At 40.5% G+C, this 15531-nt stretch overlaps 2 protein-coding genes across 8 annotated transcripts in view; both read right to left on the bottom strand.

The window, feature by feature from the left end:
• The window catches only part of LOC310848550 (kinesin-like protein KIF20A), a 45447-nt gene extending 43916 nt beyond the window's left edge, over positions 1-1531 (bottom strand). For 2 of the 7 annotated variants that reach the window (XR_014566487.1, XR_014566488.1), the window contains exon 1: positions 558-862. Coding sequence is in view for 4 of the 7 variants with exons in the window: in XM_083747710.1 (XP_083603836.1) it covers positions 558-668 (111 nt within the window). In the remaining 3 variants the exon portion in view is untranslated. Of the gene's footprint in view, positions 1-557 lie in introns of all 7 variants that reach the window. The other 5 variants (XM_083747711.1, XM_083747712.1, XM_083747710.1 and 2 more) reach the window with 4 other exon arrangements.
• Positions 1532-6233: 4702 nt separating this feature from the next.
• Positions 6234-10102, bottom strand: RPS20 (ribosomal protein S20). The gene is made up of 4 exons (XM_083746712.1): positions 9948-10102; positions 8443-8542; positions 7317-7390; positions 6234-6458 (listed from the first exon to the last, which is right to left on the bottom strand). Exons 1-4 carry the CDS (start codon positions 9948-9950, stop codon positions 6276-6278), a joined length of 360 nt encoding a protein of 119 aa, XP_083602838.1. The 5' UTR covers positions 9951-10102; the 3' UTR covers positions 6234-6275.
• Between the last annotated feature and the right edge of the window lie 5429 nt (positions 10103-15531).

The following is a 15531-nucleotide window of genomic DNA, read 5'->3' as shown; positions in this document are numbered from 1 at the left end:
AACATCCTGTCGTTTGTCTTCATGCTTTGCTCAAAAAGATTACTTCTCCACCTTAAAACTTTCCTTCTCTTTAACACTCAGATAGTCTCCACCCCTCCCGCCCCTGAGAATACAATTATAGAACTGCATTTTTAACCAAGAGTGGCACAGTGAGGGTATTATATGTCTTGCAAATCCTATTTGAACTCAGTGAAAACGCCAATAAAATGCACATATCCAACACCCGACTGCTTCCCCTACTTAGTTCACTGCAAAGTTAAAACTGAGTGGAAGTTTTATATTTCAAAAGCTGTAAAGTCTTAATAGCTGCGTTTTCATTTGATAAATTTCTAGCATTTAATATAGTACATTTTAAATACAACTGCCCCCGTTTGCCCTAGTCAGCTTGTCCATGTTGGTATTGATAAGTCAATGGCTATGCCGAAGTCTATTGCAGATTGGTTTTTAGTCTTTGAAATATATGTCTAAAGGAACAGAGTTTTCATACTAAGTATTTGCTATGCACAACCAATAGAAAACCACACAAATGTTTATGAAATTAATAGCAAGCAGCCCACCTCCTCTTCCTGCTCATCTCTGGTGTTGGATACTTCTGACGAGTCCATAGACATCAATTCTGCCATACCCTCAGCAGTGGATGTTATTCTTTGTCTTTCCTGACAATTCATTCTTTTACCATATAAGATGGGGGAAAGAAATAGCAGGTCTGTACACTATCCAACTTTTAAACAAGACACAAGTGTATATATACATATTTTATGGACAATAGATCACTTCCTGGTGAAGTCAATGGGTTGTATCTACAACAACTAAGTTCTACTTCGGCTGCACTGAAATCAGCACGAGAAGTTAGGTGTAACTAAGGGATGTCCCATTGATATAAATGACTAATTCACTCTGGATCCAACTCAATATTACAATTCTCAATGTTTGCTATGTGAAAGAAATCCACCCACATGGATTTTAACCAAAAAGTAATAGTAGGTGACAAGGAATTTAGTTCTCGGAGCCTTTCCAAACGAGAAAAAACCACAGCCAGGACAAGGCACCAAAGGAAGATCACTATAGTGGTACTTCGGGTTAAGAACTTAATTCGTTCTGGAGATCCGTTCTTAACCTGAAACTGTGCTTAACCTGAGGTACCACTGTAGCTAATGGGGCCTCCCGCTGCTGCTGCATGATTTCTGTTCTCATCCTGAGGTAATGTTCTTAATCCAAGGTACTATTTCTGGGTTAGCAGAGTCTGTAACCTGAAGCATCTGTAACCCAAGGTTACCACTGTATTAGCAACTACTGCTCCTTCCCCACTCATTTGTCAAGGTTTTAAAAATGAGTACAGGTATATGGCTGATCTGGAATTCAAGTCCAAGTTCCTGGTTCCACCTTCCGCACTTTGCTATCGTTCCAAGAAATTAAGGGTTTTCTTGTTGTTTTGTTTTTGCTCACCAGAACATGAACAGGCTATAAGTAGCCATGTTCACAAAGCACAGCGGCAGCAACCAAGTCTCAACAGGTCCACTATTAAGCCAGGCAGCACTGGAACATAAGGGAGGGCCTTTTAGTGGGTCAGATCATTGGTCCACCTAGCTCAGCATTGTCTACACTGACTGACATCAGCTCTCTAATTGGTCTCAAAAAGAGAACAATTCCCAGTCTTCCCCGGAGTCGTCAGAAATTGAACCTAAGACATTCTGCATGCAATACAGATGCTCTGCTCCTGAGCTACAGTCTTTTCCCCAGCCTCTGATGTTGAGCAAGAATCTCTTAATTTTACAGATCCAGAATGACTAAAGACATATCATCGAAGCCTACAAAATGAGTACATGACGTCAGAAAATGAATCTGGACCCACCATCAATGTCTACTCAGCATGTAGAAGAGTAGTTCAGTGCATGTACAGAGTTAACGGCACCTGTACTAACAAATCTATTCTTTTTTCAAGCAGGAAGATAAAGGCATGGTAAACAGTACTTCTGAGCTGGCAAAAAACTGTATTTCAATTGCCTCCCATAAAAAACACAAATTCCCAGAATGTGAGATAAAAAGAATTAGCTCCTGGTTCTGAAAACTTACTTAATTACTAACTAAACTTGCATATGCACAACACTTTACACCTATCAATACATTACTTCAAAAAGAAAATGCCTTTGTTCCATTATTGCTTCCTCTTTTCACTCATATATCTAGTTTTACTTGCAGCTTGATCCTGAAAGGAGAGCTTAGGCCCATTGATTCCAATGTTTTCAGGCTTACCTAAAATTGAACAGGGTGAATCTTCTACACACTTACTTGGGAGAAAGCTCCATTGAACAAAACAAACTTACTTCTAAAAGAAGGGCATGCATGGAATTGGGCTGTTAGACCCTTCCTATACCTGCATTCAGACTTTTCCTTATTCTTAGTCTTTATGCACATACTTGTTTTTCTTTACCAAATTAACTTTTTTCTATCAGGAACTTTACATTTTCATCATACATACCTGTTTTAATACTCCTACAAACACCGCTAGCTTCTTATGTCTTTGCTAACACAGACAAATTGTGCTTTCTACTACTGCTTCAGTCAGACCTACTATGCCCTTCCCCCAAGTTTTATAGAGAGGCTGTTGACCAATGAGGAAGAGACAAACAAACTGCTACACAGGCCCCTCAATTAACTCATAATTCCATTTTCCAAATGACTCAAGAGCAACAGGTGGGCATACCAGCGATCTGTAGCACACCTGAGAGTAGAGAATTTTTTTGGTTTTGGGTTTTAAATGGAACAAAACTGCATTGGAGGCAGGCAGAGTGATTCACCTCTCCATTGAAAACAATAACAAACACAGGGTTGTAATCCTGTGGATACTCACTTGGTTGGGAGTAAAGCCCCATTAAACTCAGAGGCACTTCCTTCTGAATAAACACAAATAGGATTGGGCTGCACAGCTGCTATATCATTCACTCTTAACTGGAAGCAACTCCCATTGAGCAAAGCAGTACTTACTTCTGAGAATCCAAATGTGAGCATGGCAGTATCAGGAACACATGGAATGGGACAAGTCTACAAACCTGAGAAGTCCTTTGCTTAGGAAGGAGCAAAAATGAGTCTGTGTTGGCTTGAAACCAAACAGCTGCATAAAATAAGCCATTAAGGCAGGGGTGGGGAACCTGTGGCTCTTCAGATGTTACTGGACTACAACTCCCATCACCCCAGAGACTACAGCCATATTGGCTGGGGTTGATGGGAATTGGAGTCCAAGAGCGTTTGGTGGGTCGCATGTTCCACGTCCCTGCCCTAAAGCTTGCACACACAGAGAGAAGCTCTAAGATTTGAGATAACAGGATTCCATAAAGCAGGAGGGACGGAGAAACACTAGAATAAAATAAAGATGAGCTCTGACCCGCAGAGCAGGGGTAGCCTACATGTTTTCCCATCAGCCCCAGCCAGCATGGCCAATGGTCAGGGATGATGGGAGTTGTACTCCAACAGTATCTGGAGAGCACCAGCTACTTCTGTCATAGAGGAACCTATGAACAAGCTCTGCTATCTGCTGCTCACCCCTGTTCAGATGAACAGTGTTGGGAGGGCAGACTGTATAAAAGGAAATGTGGTGTATTGGCTTGAGGGGTGAAGCAGTAGCAAATAAGGCAACTTTGCCACTCCTCCTGCCCTCACCAGATCTAAGGAATCTAGCTCAGCATTGCCACTTATGCCCACTTTACTGACTTTCCAAAGGCATTTCCGAACACCTCTAGCTGTCTGTGCAAACCTATCCCAGCGTCTCATGAAGAGAGAAACACTCTCCCTGATTCACTCAGGACTTGGCATGACACACACATGTGAAGCATGAAGACTCCGGTGTAGTCTGTGGCAGGCAGCATGCTTGCTCTCAACAACCTTTCTCAGTTTGTTTTGTAACTTGAGAAAATCTTTAATAAAAAAATAATTAAAAATAAAAACAACCTTTCTCAAACCTCCGTTGGCAGATGCTGGGGTTCAGGACAGGGGGGCTATAGTGAGGCATTGAAGAATAGAACTGTATTGTTTTATTTATTTAATTTCAAAAAAATTATATACCACTTGACTGGGGGGGGGGGGATGACCCTCAAAGCAGTTTACATGCTACCCTGCACCCTCTAAGCTAGCCAGTGGTCACCATCATGTCAGTGATGAATTAAGGTTCAGCTGGATGTGGAACGGAGGAGACACCTTCTTGACCTTTGGTGGTGAAATTGTTTCTTCTCCATCCTCACTGCCAGAGAGTAAGCTTGATAATGGTTGTATTCAGTTTTCTGACACCTGTGTTTCAGCCAGGAGTCAGCAATCTTATTAGGCCTATTGAATTTTTGATCAAGTGATGGGGCTGCCACCCACTCTGGTCTACATGTTATTGGACTCCAGTTCCCATCAGCTGTGTCTGCTAGAATCTTATTACTACTATATTTACAAAATATCTCAAGATCAGGTACAGTCAATGTGCCCTTCATATGCCATCAGCTAAGCCCCAACTAGCATTTTCCAATAGTAAGCAATAAGGGTAGTTGCAGTCCAGCAACATCTGGAAGGCCAGATTTTTTGCCCATTTAAAGTTATGCAGGGAACTCCCATATGCCAAGCAGATTATATCCACACAGAAACCCCAACAACCTTGAACAGGCATTAGAAGCACAAATCCCCATTTACTACTGGGAAACTTTTGTCCTGGCCTTCAATATTGCCTCTCAGGGCTTCAATCTGTAACCCACCCACCCACCCACCCTTTGAATTCCTCATCCATAATACTTAACCCATCTACATACAATTCTCGACCTGTCCAGGAGCTGCAGGACCATCCAGCAGAATGCTTAATGTATACACACAGATGCCCAAGTTTTAAAAGAATCACAAAGGATACTTTTCAGTAGCTTCCACCACAAAACTATTTTGATAAATTTTCAGAAGTGCTTAATGCTACATTTTGTGTGTTTACAATGGTGCATAACTGCTTGCAAATAAGCAAGAGTAAAATATATATTCCAATATGGAGAGAAACCCTAAAGCACCACCTTTACATAGTTATAACTTCTGGATAGCAAAATATCCTTTTGAACTTTTATCCACACACTAGGTGCATGTTTTGCATCTTAAGTGCAGGCTAACCAAGGTATGTATCCAGTGTGGATTATTGGAAGTTAAAATCACCCTAAATGTAGCTAGCTGACTTACCTGGATTTGAGTCTTTCATTGCTGCCATTCCAAGTGTTCTTGTATAAAATAAAAAAAACTTCTTTAGAACTTATCTTGTTGGATAAAAAACACAAATGCTACTTCTAAACTGAATGCACACCCATGGTGTTTCACCTTATACTTACAAATACACGCAAAAATACTGTGCTTTTACAATTGCAGCTGTTCTCCAGCAGAGGGCATTAGCAAATGCCTTCTCCCTCATTATCAATCAAACATTAAGTTAAATGTAGCCCTATTTTTCAGACTCCTACATAGCCATGATTTATCATAACTCCTTACAAGCAGTGGTCCGGGCCTAAAATTCCATTTAGCATTCTTGTATATTTTGAATAAAAATACTTCAGTGACTTTTTACGTCAAATGTGCTATGTCAAACTGTGGACACTGTGTATTGAAGGATGTTTAATTTCATGTTAATGTTACTGATTTCCACTTCCTTGTCACATGTAATGAAGTCCAATAAACAAACACTAGATTTGGGAAAGATGGAGGGCACAAGGAGAAGGGGACGACAGAGGACGAGATGGTTGAACAGTGTTCTCGAAGCTACCAGCATGAGTTTGACCAAACTGTGGGAGGCAGTGGAAGACAGGAGTGCCTGGCGTGCTCTGGTCCATGGGGTAACGAAGAGTCAGACACGACTAAACAACAACAGATTTGGCTCCTGGAGGCAAGAATGCAACTCCCAAACTAGCCAGATATACCAACAAACTTCTTGTGATACAAGACTTTGGTTCAAGTGCTACATAGTTAACATTGACTATATACATGATCAACAGGAGGAATCTAGCACATAATTACATACTAAAAACAAGAACAAACCAATAACCCCCTCCCTTAACCCCACCTAATCTACTCACACTGGTACGCTTCATTTGTTGATTGAGTTCTAAAAATCAGTTTAATCAGAGATCTCGTACCTATCTGATAATTACATACTGTGTAGGCTTTTTAATTGTAGAGGCTTTTGATACTATTCATAATTAAAGCAGGAACACTGCCATAAAGCACACAACAAAAAGTAAAAGTTGATATTAACTTTTATTGAAGCAGATGACAATCATTTAGGCATCAGCAATGGTAACCTCAACTTCTACTCCAGGCTCAATACTGATAGAAGTTATCTGCTTGACAATCTCCGAAGGACTGTGCAAGTCAATGAGACGCTTGTGAATGCGCATCTGGAAACGATCCCAGGTCTTGGAACCTTCACCACATGGTGTTTTCCTTGTGGTGATTCGCAGAGTCTAAAATGTGAGTAAAATTTTTATTTTATATATTTAGCAATGTTAGTAAAAAATGAGGTATTTACATAAAATATTCATTCAAAATAGAAATAAACAGACATTAAAACATTAGGTGTAATAAAATTATCAAAATATACATAAAACCAAGTTATAAAAACAAATATACATATTAAAGGCCTGCCTTTGAGAAAAATGGGGTGGGGTTGCAAGCATAAAAAACAATACAACCAAGTACCTTCCCTAATATCAATAGACAAGGCATTTCAGAGATTAGTTGCTGTCACACCAAAATATTCCTTAAACTCAAGGAATGAACATGATGTGACACTTCCTTAATGCTATGTTAGATGTCTATAGAGCTTTGCAGAAACTTGCATCCCTGGGGAAATCAAGGAGATAACAGAGCAGTTGATCAACGTTACCTCAGCAAATAGCCCCATTATGAAGGACTGAAGAGTTTACGGGCATCATATTGCTATGTTGACTTACCAGTAACTACAGACTCATTTATACCACACTACCATAGCATCTTTGGTTAAAGACAGGTACCATAGGTGCTTACTAGATAGTTCCCAGTTCAAGTACTATGTTGTATGTACCTTCTAATGTTTATACATCTCTAACTTATTTTTAAAAAATCTATTCAATACTATACTACACATTACTATACTAGTTCTATCTCCTTCTCCATCCCTAACCAATATATTCACTACAAAACAAGTAAAATATGATGCAATGATAGGCCTTATTAAGTGGATCTTCCATCTGTAAAAGCTATGAAGCAAAGGAAGAAGTGATGTCAAGAAAGAATTTAAACTTAAAAACATTCAGGATAAGAACGTGCATGCAGTTACATACCTTGGTGGGCATGCGGACAGGTCCTTTCACTTTTAGGTTCTTTTCCTTAGCACCTCTGATCAGATCTGCACAGACTATAAAAATGAAAATTGAGTTTTTAAAAAGTTGTGTGTTCATCAGTAAAAAAAAAAGCACTATAAGTGTTGGCTCAGAATAGCGTATAAATTAATCAAGGTAGTTCAGTGCACTTTTGTCCTCATAGCCAACAAATGTAGATAAAAGTTTCCTCCTGTGAACTGCCAATGCAACAACTGACTAGAAGTGACGACAATTTAGGATAACTAATTTCATTGCTCTCTTTTCTATATATTTTAATAGGCAACATTCTCAAATTTCATAAACATGCCCACTGCAAACATTGTAACTTATGCAACATAAAAATTACCTCAATCAACCTAGACTTTATCCCCACCCCTGCACTTAAAATATGGAAGCAAACCAGATGGTACAAACATGCAAATCTACCTCAATAAGAAAGATAGCTAACTTCAACAGACCACAACTAATAAGAGTCCTTAATCCCCCAATTTCAACTGAAATCGTCATTTAATCAAGCATGTCCTCACCATTTTTAAACATTACAGCTTTTTAAACATTAACAGCTCATAAGGCCCAATAAAATCAATGGGCTTAGAAGCACCAAACTGTACAGGATGAAACTGCCAAAACAGAAAATTGGGTGGGAAAGTGCACAGACTTCTGCCAGCCTTTTAGAATTTAAATACAAATCTATGCTGTGACCATATTTGTAATACTGAAGACAGATTTGGTCACTTCACCTTAAAAACGATATGGGAGACTAGGAAAAGGTGCAGAAAAGGGCAGCCAATATGATCGAGAGGAGAAATTTCCCCAAAGCAAGGTTACAGCAACTATGGCTTTTTAGTTTATAAAAAAAGGAGAGTATGAGGCAACATGACAGAAGCGTTTAAAATCATGCATGGCATAGAAAAGGTTTTTTTCATGCTCTGACAACACTAGAATCCATTCAATGGCTGAACTATGCCTCTGAATATGCACCCAGGTCCTGCCTGTGGGTTTCCCATGTGAGACCAGGATGCTGAACCAGGTGGGTCACTGGACTGATCTATCAGGGTTAGATCCTATCAGCTATTTTGCTACTTACCTTTTTCAAGTGACTTCACATTGCGACTTGTCAAGGTGATTCTGATTCTATGAATTGCTACCTCCTGTTCTACAGGTGCTTTCCCAGTATCTTTAAATGCCTGAAAGAAATTGGTTGTAATGATAAGTTCTGGCATTTGTTTGATGCTAGTTTTGCAACCTCAAAAAGTAATTCAAATCAATCTTTAAAATCATAAATAAGATCTACCGCACATATTGGACTCTTTCCCTCCACCATTACAGTACTAAGCAGAAATGAAGCATTTAGCACTCTGCACATCATAAAACAGTAAACACACATAGGAAGGCATTTTCTGCATCATCTTTACAACAGCAACAAACTTGCTCAAACTCAAGCTATATCTTAGCCTTTTGTGACTAGGAATAAGTATAATTATTTACACTTTCAATGCCAAAGAACAAAACCCCCAGGATATTCAGTAAAGAGTAACTTTGTAGGCGTACAAGTATTTGTCATGAAAGGTGTCCCATGACCGACTTCTCAATATAGGACTGCACAAAAAGCTTTTACTGACCACTTGGGCTCTGTTAAAAGACCCAGGCAATACACCATGTGTCTCTTGAATTTGAAATTAGGATCTAGCAAACCTTATTCACTGACTACAAAACTGCAAGTTTGGTGACTGAGATGAAGAGCTATATCTATTTTCATAATGCATATCCTGCTCTTTTAACAAAATGTTCCATGTAGTAAGAAACAATAAAAGTAAAACAGAAGCAAAAACATATACAAGAGCCCCAGTGGACAACGAAATCGAGTGTTCAAAGTTAAGAATCTTTGTAGTTCTTAAGGGCCTACGAAAACATCTCTCCACCACGCGAGTTAACAGCGAAGAAAGAGGCCTTTTCTCTGCAGCACGTGGACACAGCCGTCCTACTTGGTTATAAACCTCGGTATAACCAAGCAGCCGCAAATCGGTATTTTGCGCAGCCCGATCCTATCTGTGCATATTTATTCGTAAGTCAGACTTTGTTCTACGGGGTTTACTTCCCGAGAGCTGCAGCTAAAACGGCATTAAAGCTTGATCTGGTGAACATACCGAGGAACATCAAAATGGGATCTTACGCGTGCCTCTTAACAGCAGAAGCCCCATCTTTCTTGAGACGCGGGAATGGAAACGTATCCTCCCCGCCTATTACCATTATTTATTAAAGTTGTATACCGCCCTTCTTCCTAAGACCGCAGGGCGGTTCACAACATAAAAACTACAAAACGGGACCAGAAAAACACGTAATAAAAACAAGAACGAACCAGTAACCCCCTCCCCGAAAGAGGGCACGCCTCTACCCACGGTGGGCTTTTAATGAGGCATAAAGGAAAGAAGAACCGAGAGCCACGACCTCGGAGCAGCTAGTGAGAGCGCACGCGCGAGAAGGTGGCTTGGGTTGGGGAGGGGGCCTTAGGCGCAACCGTTAAATTCGAACGTCTCCCACATCCATGGCAACCCGTCGGCGCGAGGGCTCCTGAGGCCCCGTCTCCCTCACCATGGCCGCCGCGGAGCCTTCCTGACCGACTTATTCCTGGCCTAAGCGCGCGAGGCCCGGGGAACAGCGGTGAGTCAGGAAACGAACGCCTCGCCGAGACACGGACGCAAAGAGGGCGGCTGGCGAGGCGGCGCGGGCTTTATAGGCTCGCCGAGCCACACACGCCCCGCCCCTTTCTCCCCCCACTTCGCCCCGGAACCGATTCGGGTGGGTGGATGGGGAGGAGAAGCGGCGACGGCGAGGGCTGGGCCTACGAAGCAGGGCAGGGGCGGAAGTTGTTCCTCAAGGCGGCGGATCGAGGGAGGGAGGTTAGCCGCCATGGCTGTGCGATGTGCTTTAGGCTTATGCCGGTAGCCGAGTCCTTTTCCTTTTTCCCCGAGGGAAAGCGTAGGATCTCCCTGAAATCTCCCTTCTGTCATTTCCCTCTTTATTCCGGCAGGGAGGAAAGGAAACTCTAAAACCTTCCTTCTGAAATGGGGAATTTCCGATTGATCCAGAATAAGACACTCCCGCCCCCCTCCATCGAAGGGTAAACATATAGTGTACTCAAAAGGCGTCTTCTGCTGCGGCTTTTGCTGCTCTGAGGCGGTTTATCCAGGATGCCAAGCCTCGTCTGTCAAGTTAGAATTTGGCCCGAAACCTCCCTCGCCCCTTTTTAAACTATATCTCTAGCTCCAGGCTGCCTTCCATTTCAGCAGTGATTGACTCCGATCAGCCCCTCGCCCATAAAATCAATATAATAGTACAGATGGAAGGTACCTGTGTTAACCACGTTGCTGGAGTTAGGGGGAAGGAAGCCCCACTGAAGCGATGAGGCTTAACGCCCAAACAAGCACGCGTGGGATTACTCCATTGAGCGCTAGTTTTACTCCCACAAATGCTCAAGAGACTAAAGCTTTGCTTCAAAGATACTCTGGGTCAACCAATCTGTTTTAGAGTGATGCATTCTTAGACTTGCAGTCTTAAGACTTCCACTTACTGAGATGTAATCTGCATTGAACTCAAGGGTACTTATTTCTGAGCAACTCTGCACATTTGGGTGCAAAGGATGGGGAGGCAATCTGCAGTGGCAAAATGGTGCTGGGAGGGGGGGAGAAATAGGATCACTCCCCACTTGCTGCAAACTGTGACTTCTAGTTCCAGACAAAAGACAAACACGGGATAGATAGTGATGCATTCAACGTTTTGTCCTGTTTAGTCCTTAGGGAGACCTATTATGAAGTATTGGAAAGAATGAATCACTTTTCAATCTTATAATTGACTGGTGCAACAGTATATGAATATTTACATTTTAAATAGGATGGTTCAAAGGCAGGACACAACCAAGAACACTAATGTTCTGAACATATGCAACTAGGGCAGAATAATTTATCTTTGCAGTATTCCCTGTGTTAAAGATCTGCCAACTTTTAACTTTATTCTTCCTCACAATCAGACACATTTTGGAATTAGGTTATACTTTCTTTGGAATAACTTCACCCTTAAACGTATTAACCCCTTAGTCCTCACCCAAGTTCATTCATGGTGAGCCTGTTTTTAAGCAACAGGCTTAATGGAACATTTTACATAATAATGAACCGAATGCCTTTAATAAGGTACTATAAAATCCTAGTGTGAACACATGTTCTAACAACAAATAAAGCAAGAAAAATTAAAAGTAGTAGGTGACTATACCTACTGTCTAATCATGTTGTTCTCCCATAGAACCATTCAGATGACCATTTTACCACAATTTTGTACCTGCTGGACAGCAAAAAGCCTCTCTTCTGCTTTGTACAATGATATATCCAACCAACAGTGCAATCCTAACTCTGTTTACTCCCAGGAATGAGATTGTTGAGGTGTGGGGAGGTGACAACTCACCCTGGAACAATTTGGTCATTATTTTGAACAAAAGTTAGAATGCCTTCAGGAATACAAATGCAAAATAGGCATATCTTACATCGCAGCAATATAGGATTTAATTGCTTCCATTAGCAGGGCTTCAGTAATCATGTTAGTACTCTTACCCATCTAGTAGGATAAAACAGCAATGGAACCATTTTTATCAGGTATTTGTTTTTTTATCTCTTATATAAAAGGCTTTGACTTATTTTAAAACATGAAGGTTGTAGATAAATTGAAATGGATAAGCCTGTTTCATTTCCACACTCACATTTTTGTTAAGAAGGTTGGGTAAGGGGCTGAAGCTAATATGAATACAAAACAGATTTGATGGATGACAAAGGAGATTAAATATCATTGGTGGTAGTTTTGCAATAATACATGGAGGATAGGGAGGAAGAAAAGATGCCATCCATATTGAGCTTGAGAAAACAATTCCTTTTTAGTAGGATCTTGGTATAATAATTATAAAGAATTATTTATGCACAGCAGTGTCAACAGTTGTCATTGGCAATATACATTAGCCTAGCAAAGCTAGGAAAACAATGCTGGCAGTGGGAGATAAATCCTTGACCTAAATTTAAAATCTAAATAAATAGAATAAAAATTGCTGGAGTTAAATTCTAGTTCAGTGATGTAACACTTTGAAGCAGATTTGAGATGGGAGTTCCATACAACTTTGTAATGTGGTGGCAAAAAAAGTGAAATAAAAGTCTGTTGGTGGAATATTTCCCCAAACATGATTTAGGTCTTAAACAAGAAAAGGGCATTCTGTCTCACTACAGGTGTAAGAAGCAACTCAGAAAGCTAACATGATAACATTGATTCCTGCTGTTGTAAATAATCATTGCGCTTCTATTGTCTTGTACTATTGTATGGAAATGTTATGTATCTCTTCCATTCTACAACTCCCCCCCCCCCCATTTCCCACACTGTAACCATACATCTGTTTACTGTTTACTGAATAACACTCGATGCGTGAAACCTTTTGTCACAGTAATTTTCTTGGCGTTTAGAGTTCTGCAGCACTCATTTTTTATCCTTTCTTTCTCAACAGAAGGGGATGATCATATATACCTATTCGCTTCTTCTCCATTGTAGATAAGAATTTTCTATCTTTTCCCATCTAGAGAGATGCTAGGGAGTTCACATTATGGCAAAAAGGAATAACTTTTTATTGACATTGATTCTGTTAGGAACCAGGTATAGCCCTCCTCTAGCATCTCTTATAAAGTATACTAACTGAACATGTGAACTTCAGTTCAGATCAAAGTTCAGTTACATTCTTAAAACAAAACAAAACTGAAACATAAAACTAAGTCTGTAAGATAAGATACATCCAACTGTTACATCAGCCCATCTCCAACTGTAATAGGACACTGCACACCAACACAGATGTTTAGGACTAAATCCAGGGGTCTAAGATGCAATAGGAGGAGAGTTGACAAAAGGCAAATATACAACAGATTTTGATATATACATTTATATTAATGTAAGCATTTAATGTGAAGGTTATTATTATTAAAAAAATATGATAGATAGCGACCCATTTATGTTGACACACAAGCTACTTCTTTGTAAATAATACATTAAAGTATGTTATTATGTGTGGACTACCCAGCCTATTTCTGTTCCATGATGGTTTCTCATACATGCAATAATGCATTTGAATACATTCTTAAAAATCCATGGGGTTCTACTAAAATAAAAGTAATGTATTTATAAAGTGGTTTGAGGACTGTTTATGGAAGCAGCTATCTTTTTCTTTGGACAATTCCCCATGAAGGGACCACATGCTTTGTTCCCTAGCTGTATTGATCTTTTTTTTTTTTTTTTTACTTGCATGACTACAGTGGAGTTATTAGCTGCTGTAAGCTAGCTAGCTTTTACCAGCTTCAGCTAGAACAAGGATACCTAAAATATAATATCTCCCCTTATATGCCTAACCAACAATTAGAGTATGCAGCATAAGGCATTTTGCAGATACCCTATTGCCAGGAAGTCTGTCTGCATGATACTACAATGGGGCCTCTAGTGTGCCAGGACCTGCCTGTTAGACAGGTGCCATATCTCGTCTTTTCAGCAAAAAAACCATTTCCTCTTTCAACAAGCCTTCTAAATGGTTATGTATTGTGAAATTGCTTTGAAATACTTCACAGGAAGCAGTTCATAAATGCACTAATAATTAGTATTGTATTGATGCACATATTGGTTCACAAATTGTGCAGACTAATTCACATACCTATGTCCTGATTTGCACATTGTTGCAGGGGACATGGTAAAATAATTTGGCTCAGCCCAAAATGTGGAGAGAATAAAATTTCTCCCGCATCCCTATTGTAGTCTTAGTTCTTAAAAGTGAGTTTGTGTGGACAGATAGCTCAATCTCCTAATTAGCGCTCATTTAAAGTCTCAAGGCAGCAATCTGCATATGAGTGGGAAATTTCATCTAATAACAGCTATGAATCCTTGTGTTTTGATACCTTCTGCAATTTTTGTTTTATTATAATTGATAGACACTATTCTGGAAAAGCTGTTTCTGGGGTCTAGTAGCTAGATACCGTGTTTTACAGTTTTGGAGACTAGTTTCACAGTGGCAACACAACTGAATAGAGAAATTCTCAGGCCCATGTTTTTGTGCACATACATAGGTTGTAATGAGTGAACCTGAAGGAAACATGTTAATGTGGGAGATAGAACTTCTTACTTCTGCAACTGTAGCCATACCCAAGTAAAAGAGTATTTCTGGACCACATGCTATTTCTTCCGTACAAATACAAGCAGGTTTGATCCCAATAATGTTCACTTTCACAGTGGTGGGCATTCAGTTATACTATATTAAAAACACCACTTCTATATATTTGTAGTGTATGACGCATATCCAGTTGTCAAGTTATAGATGCCTCAGACTTTGCCATATATATATATATATATATATTTGCTTTCGTAGATTTTCACGGGTACAGGAATGCAGGTTTTGGTGTCCTCGGGTGTCTTCCCGTGTAAAAGTTGGGGTGTCTAGGCGACGTTTCGACGAGGTCTCACTCGTCATCTTCAGGCTGGTGCTTTCGGCTTCTTGTTACTGGAACAGAGCGGGATCTCAATGTTTGAGTTCCTATAAATACTGTAGAGGGGGTGTGGTGTCTAGCCTCCAATGTTCTGGGCAGAGAGGAAGTTCCCAGGCTAGTGTGCCTTTTCTTCTTTTGTTCCTTAATTACTTGAGAGATACCTTGAGTGATTTCTTGAGTGATATCCTGAGTACCACTTAGGTGGGTCATTAGGTGTGGATTAGTTGCTAAAGTCTTTGTGTCTTGACCTCTTGAACTTTGTGAAGAGTTTTCCTGAGAAGATGGCTGTATTGCACTTAGTTGTGCTTTGGCTTGGCTTCGTGTATAGGGGCGAGCTGTGGTTTTGTGGCTTGTGTCAGCCAGATCTGTGTAGGGATTGCAGGGGGGTGCAGCATCCGGAGGTGCCACCATGGATTGGCTACTGGATGGTGTCAGTAATTCATCTGTGGAGAGGGTCTGGGTTTGGGTCTGGTGTGGTTGATTGGTGTTGGCGTTCTGTGTGCCTCTGGATCTGGTGTCAGTTTTTGTGGGGAGGGCTAATTTCCAGATGTCTGGCAAGCGGGATGTGTCGTCACGCTTGTTCATGTTGTGAGGGTGTTTCTCTATCTCGATGGCTTCCATGATTATTCTCT

This window comes from Podarcis gaigeae, assembly GCF_964106915.1.
Source record: "Podarcis gaigeae genome assembly, chromosome: 7".
In the NCBI taxonomy this organism is placed as follows: Eukaryota; Metazoa; Chordata; class Lepidosauria; order Squamata; family Lacertidae; genus Podarcis; species Podarcis gaigeae.
Note: the sequence above shows the minus strand (reverse complement) of the source record. Positions and strands in the feature narration are given on the sequence as shown.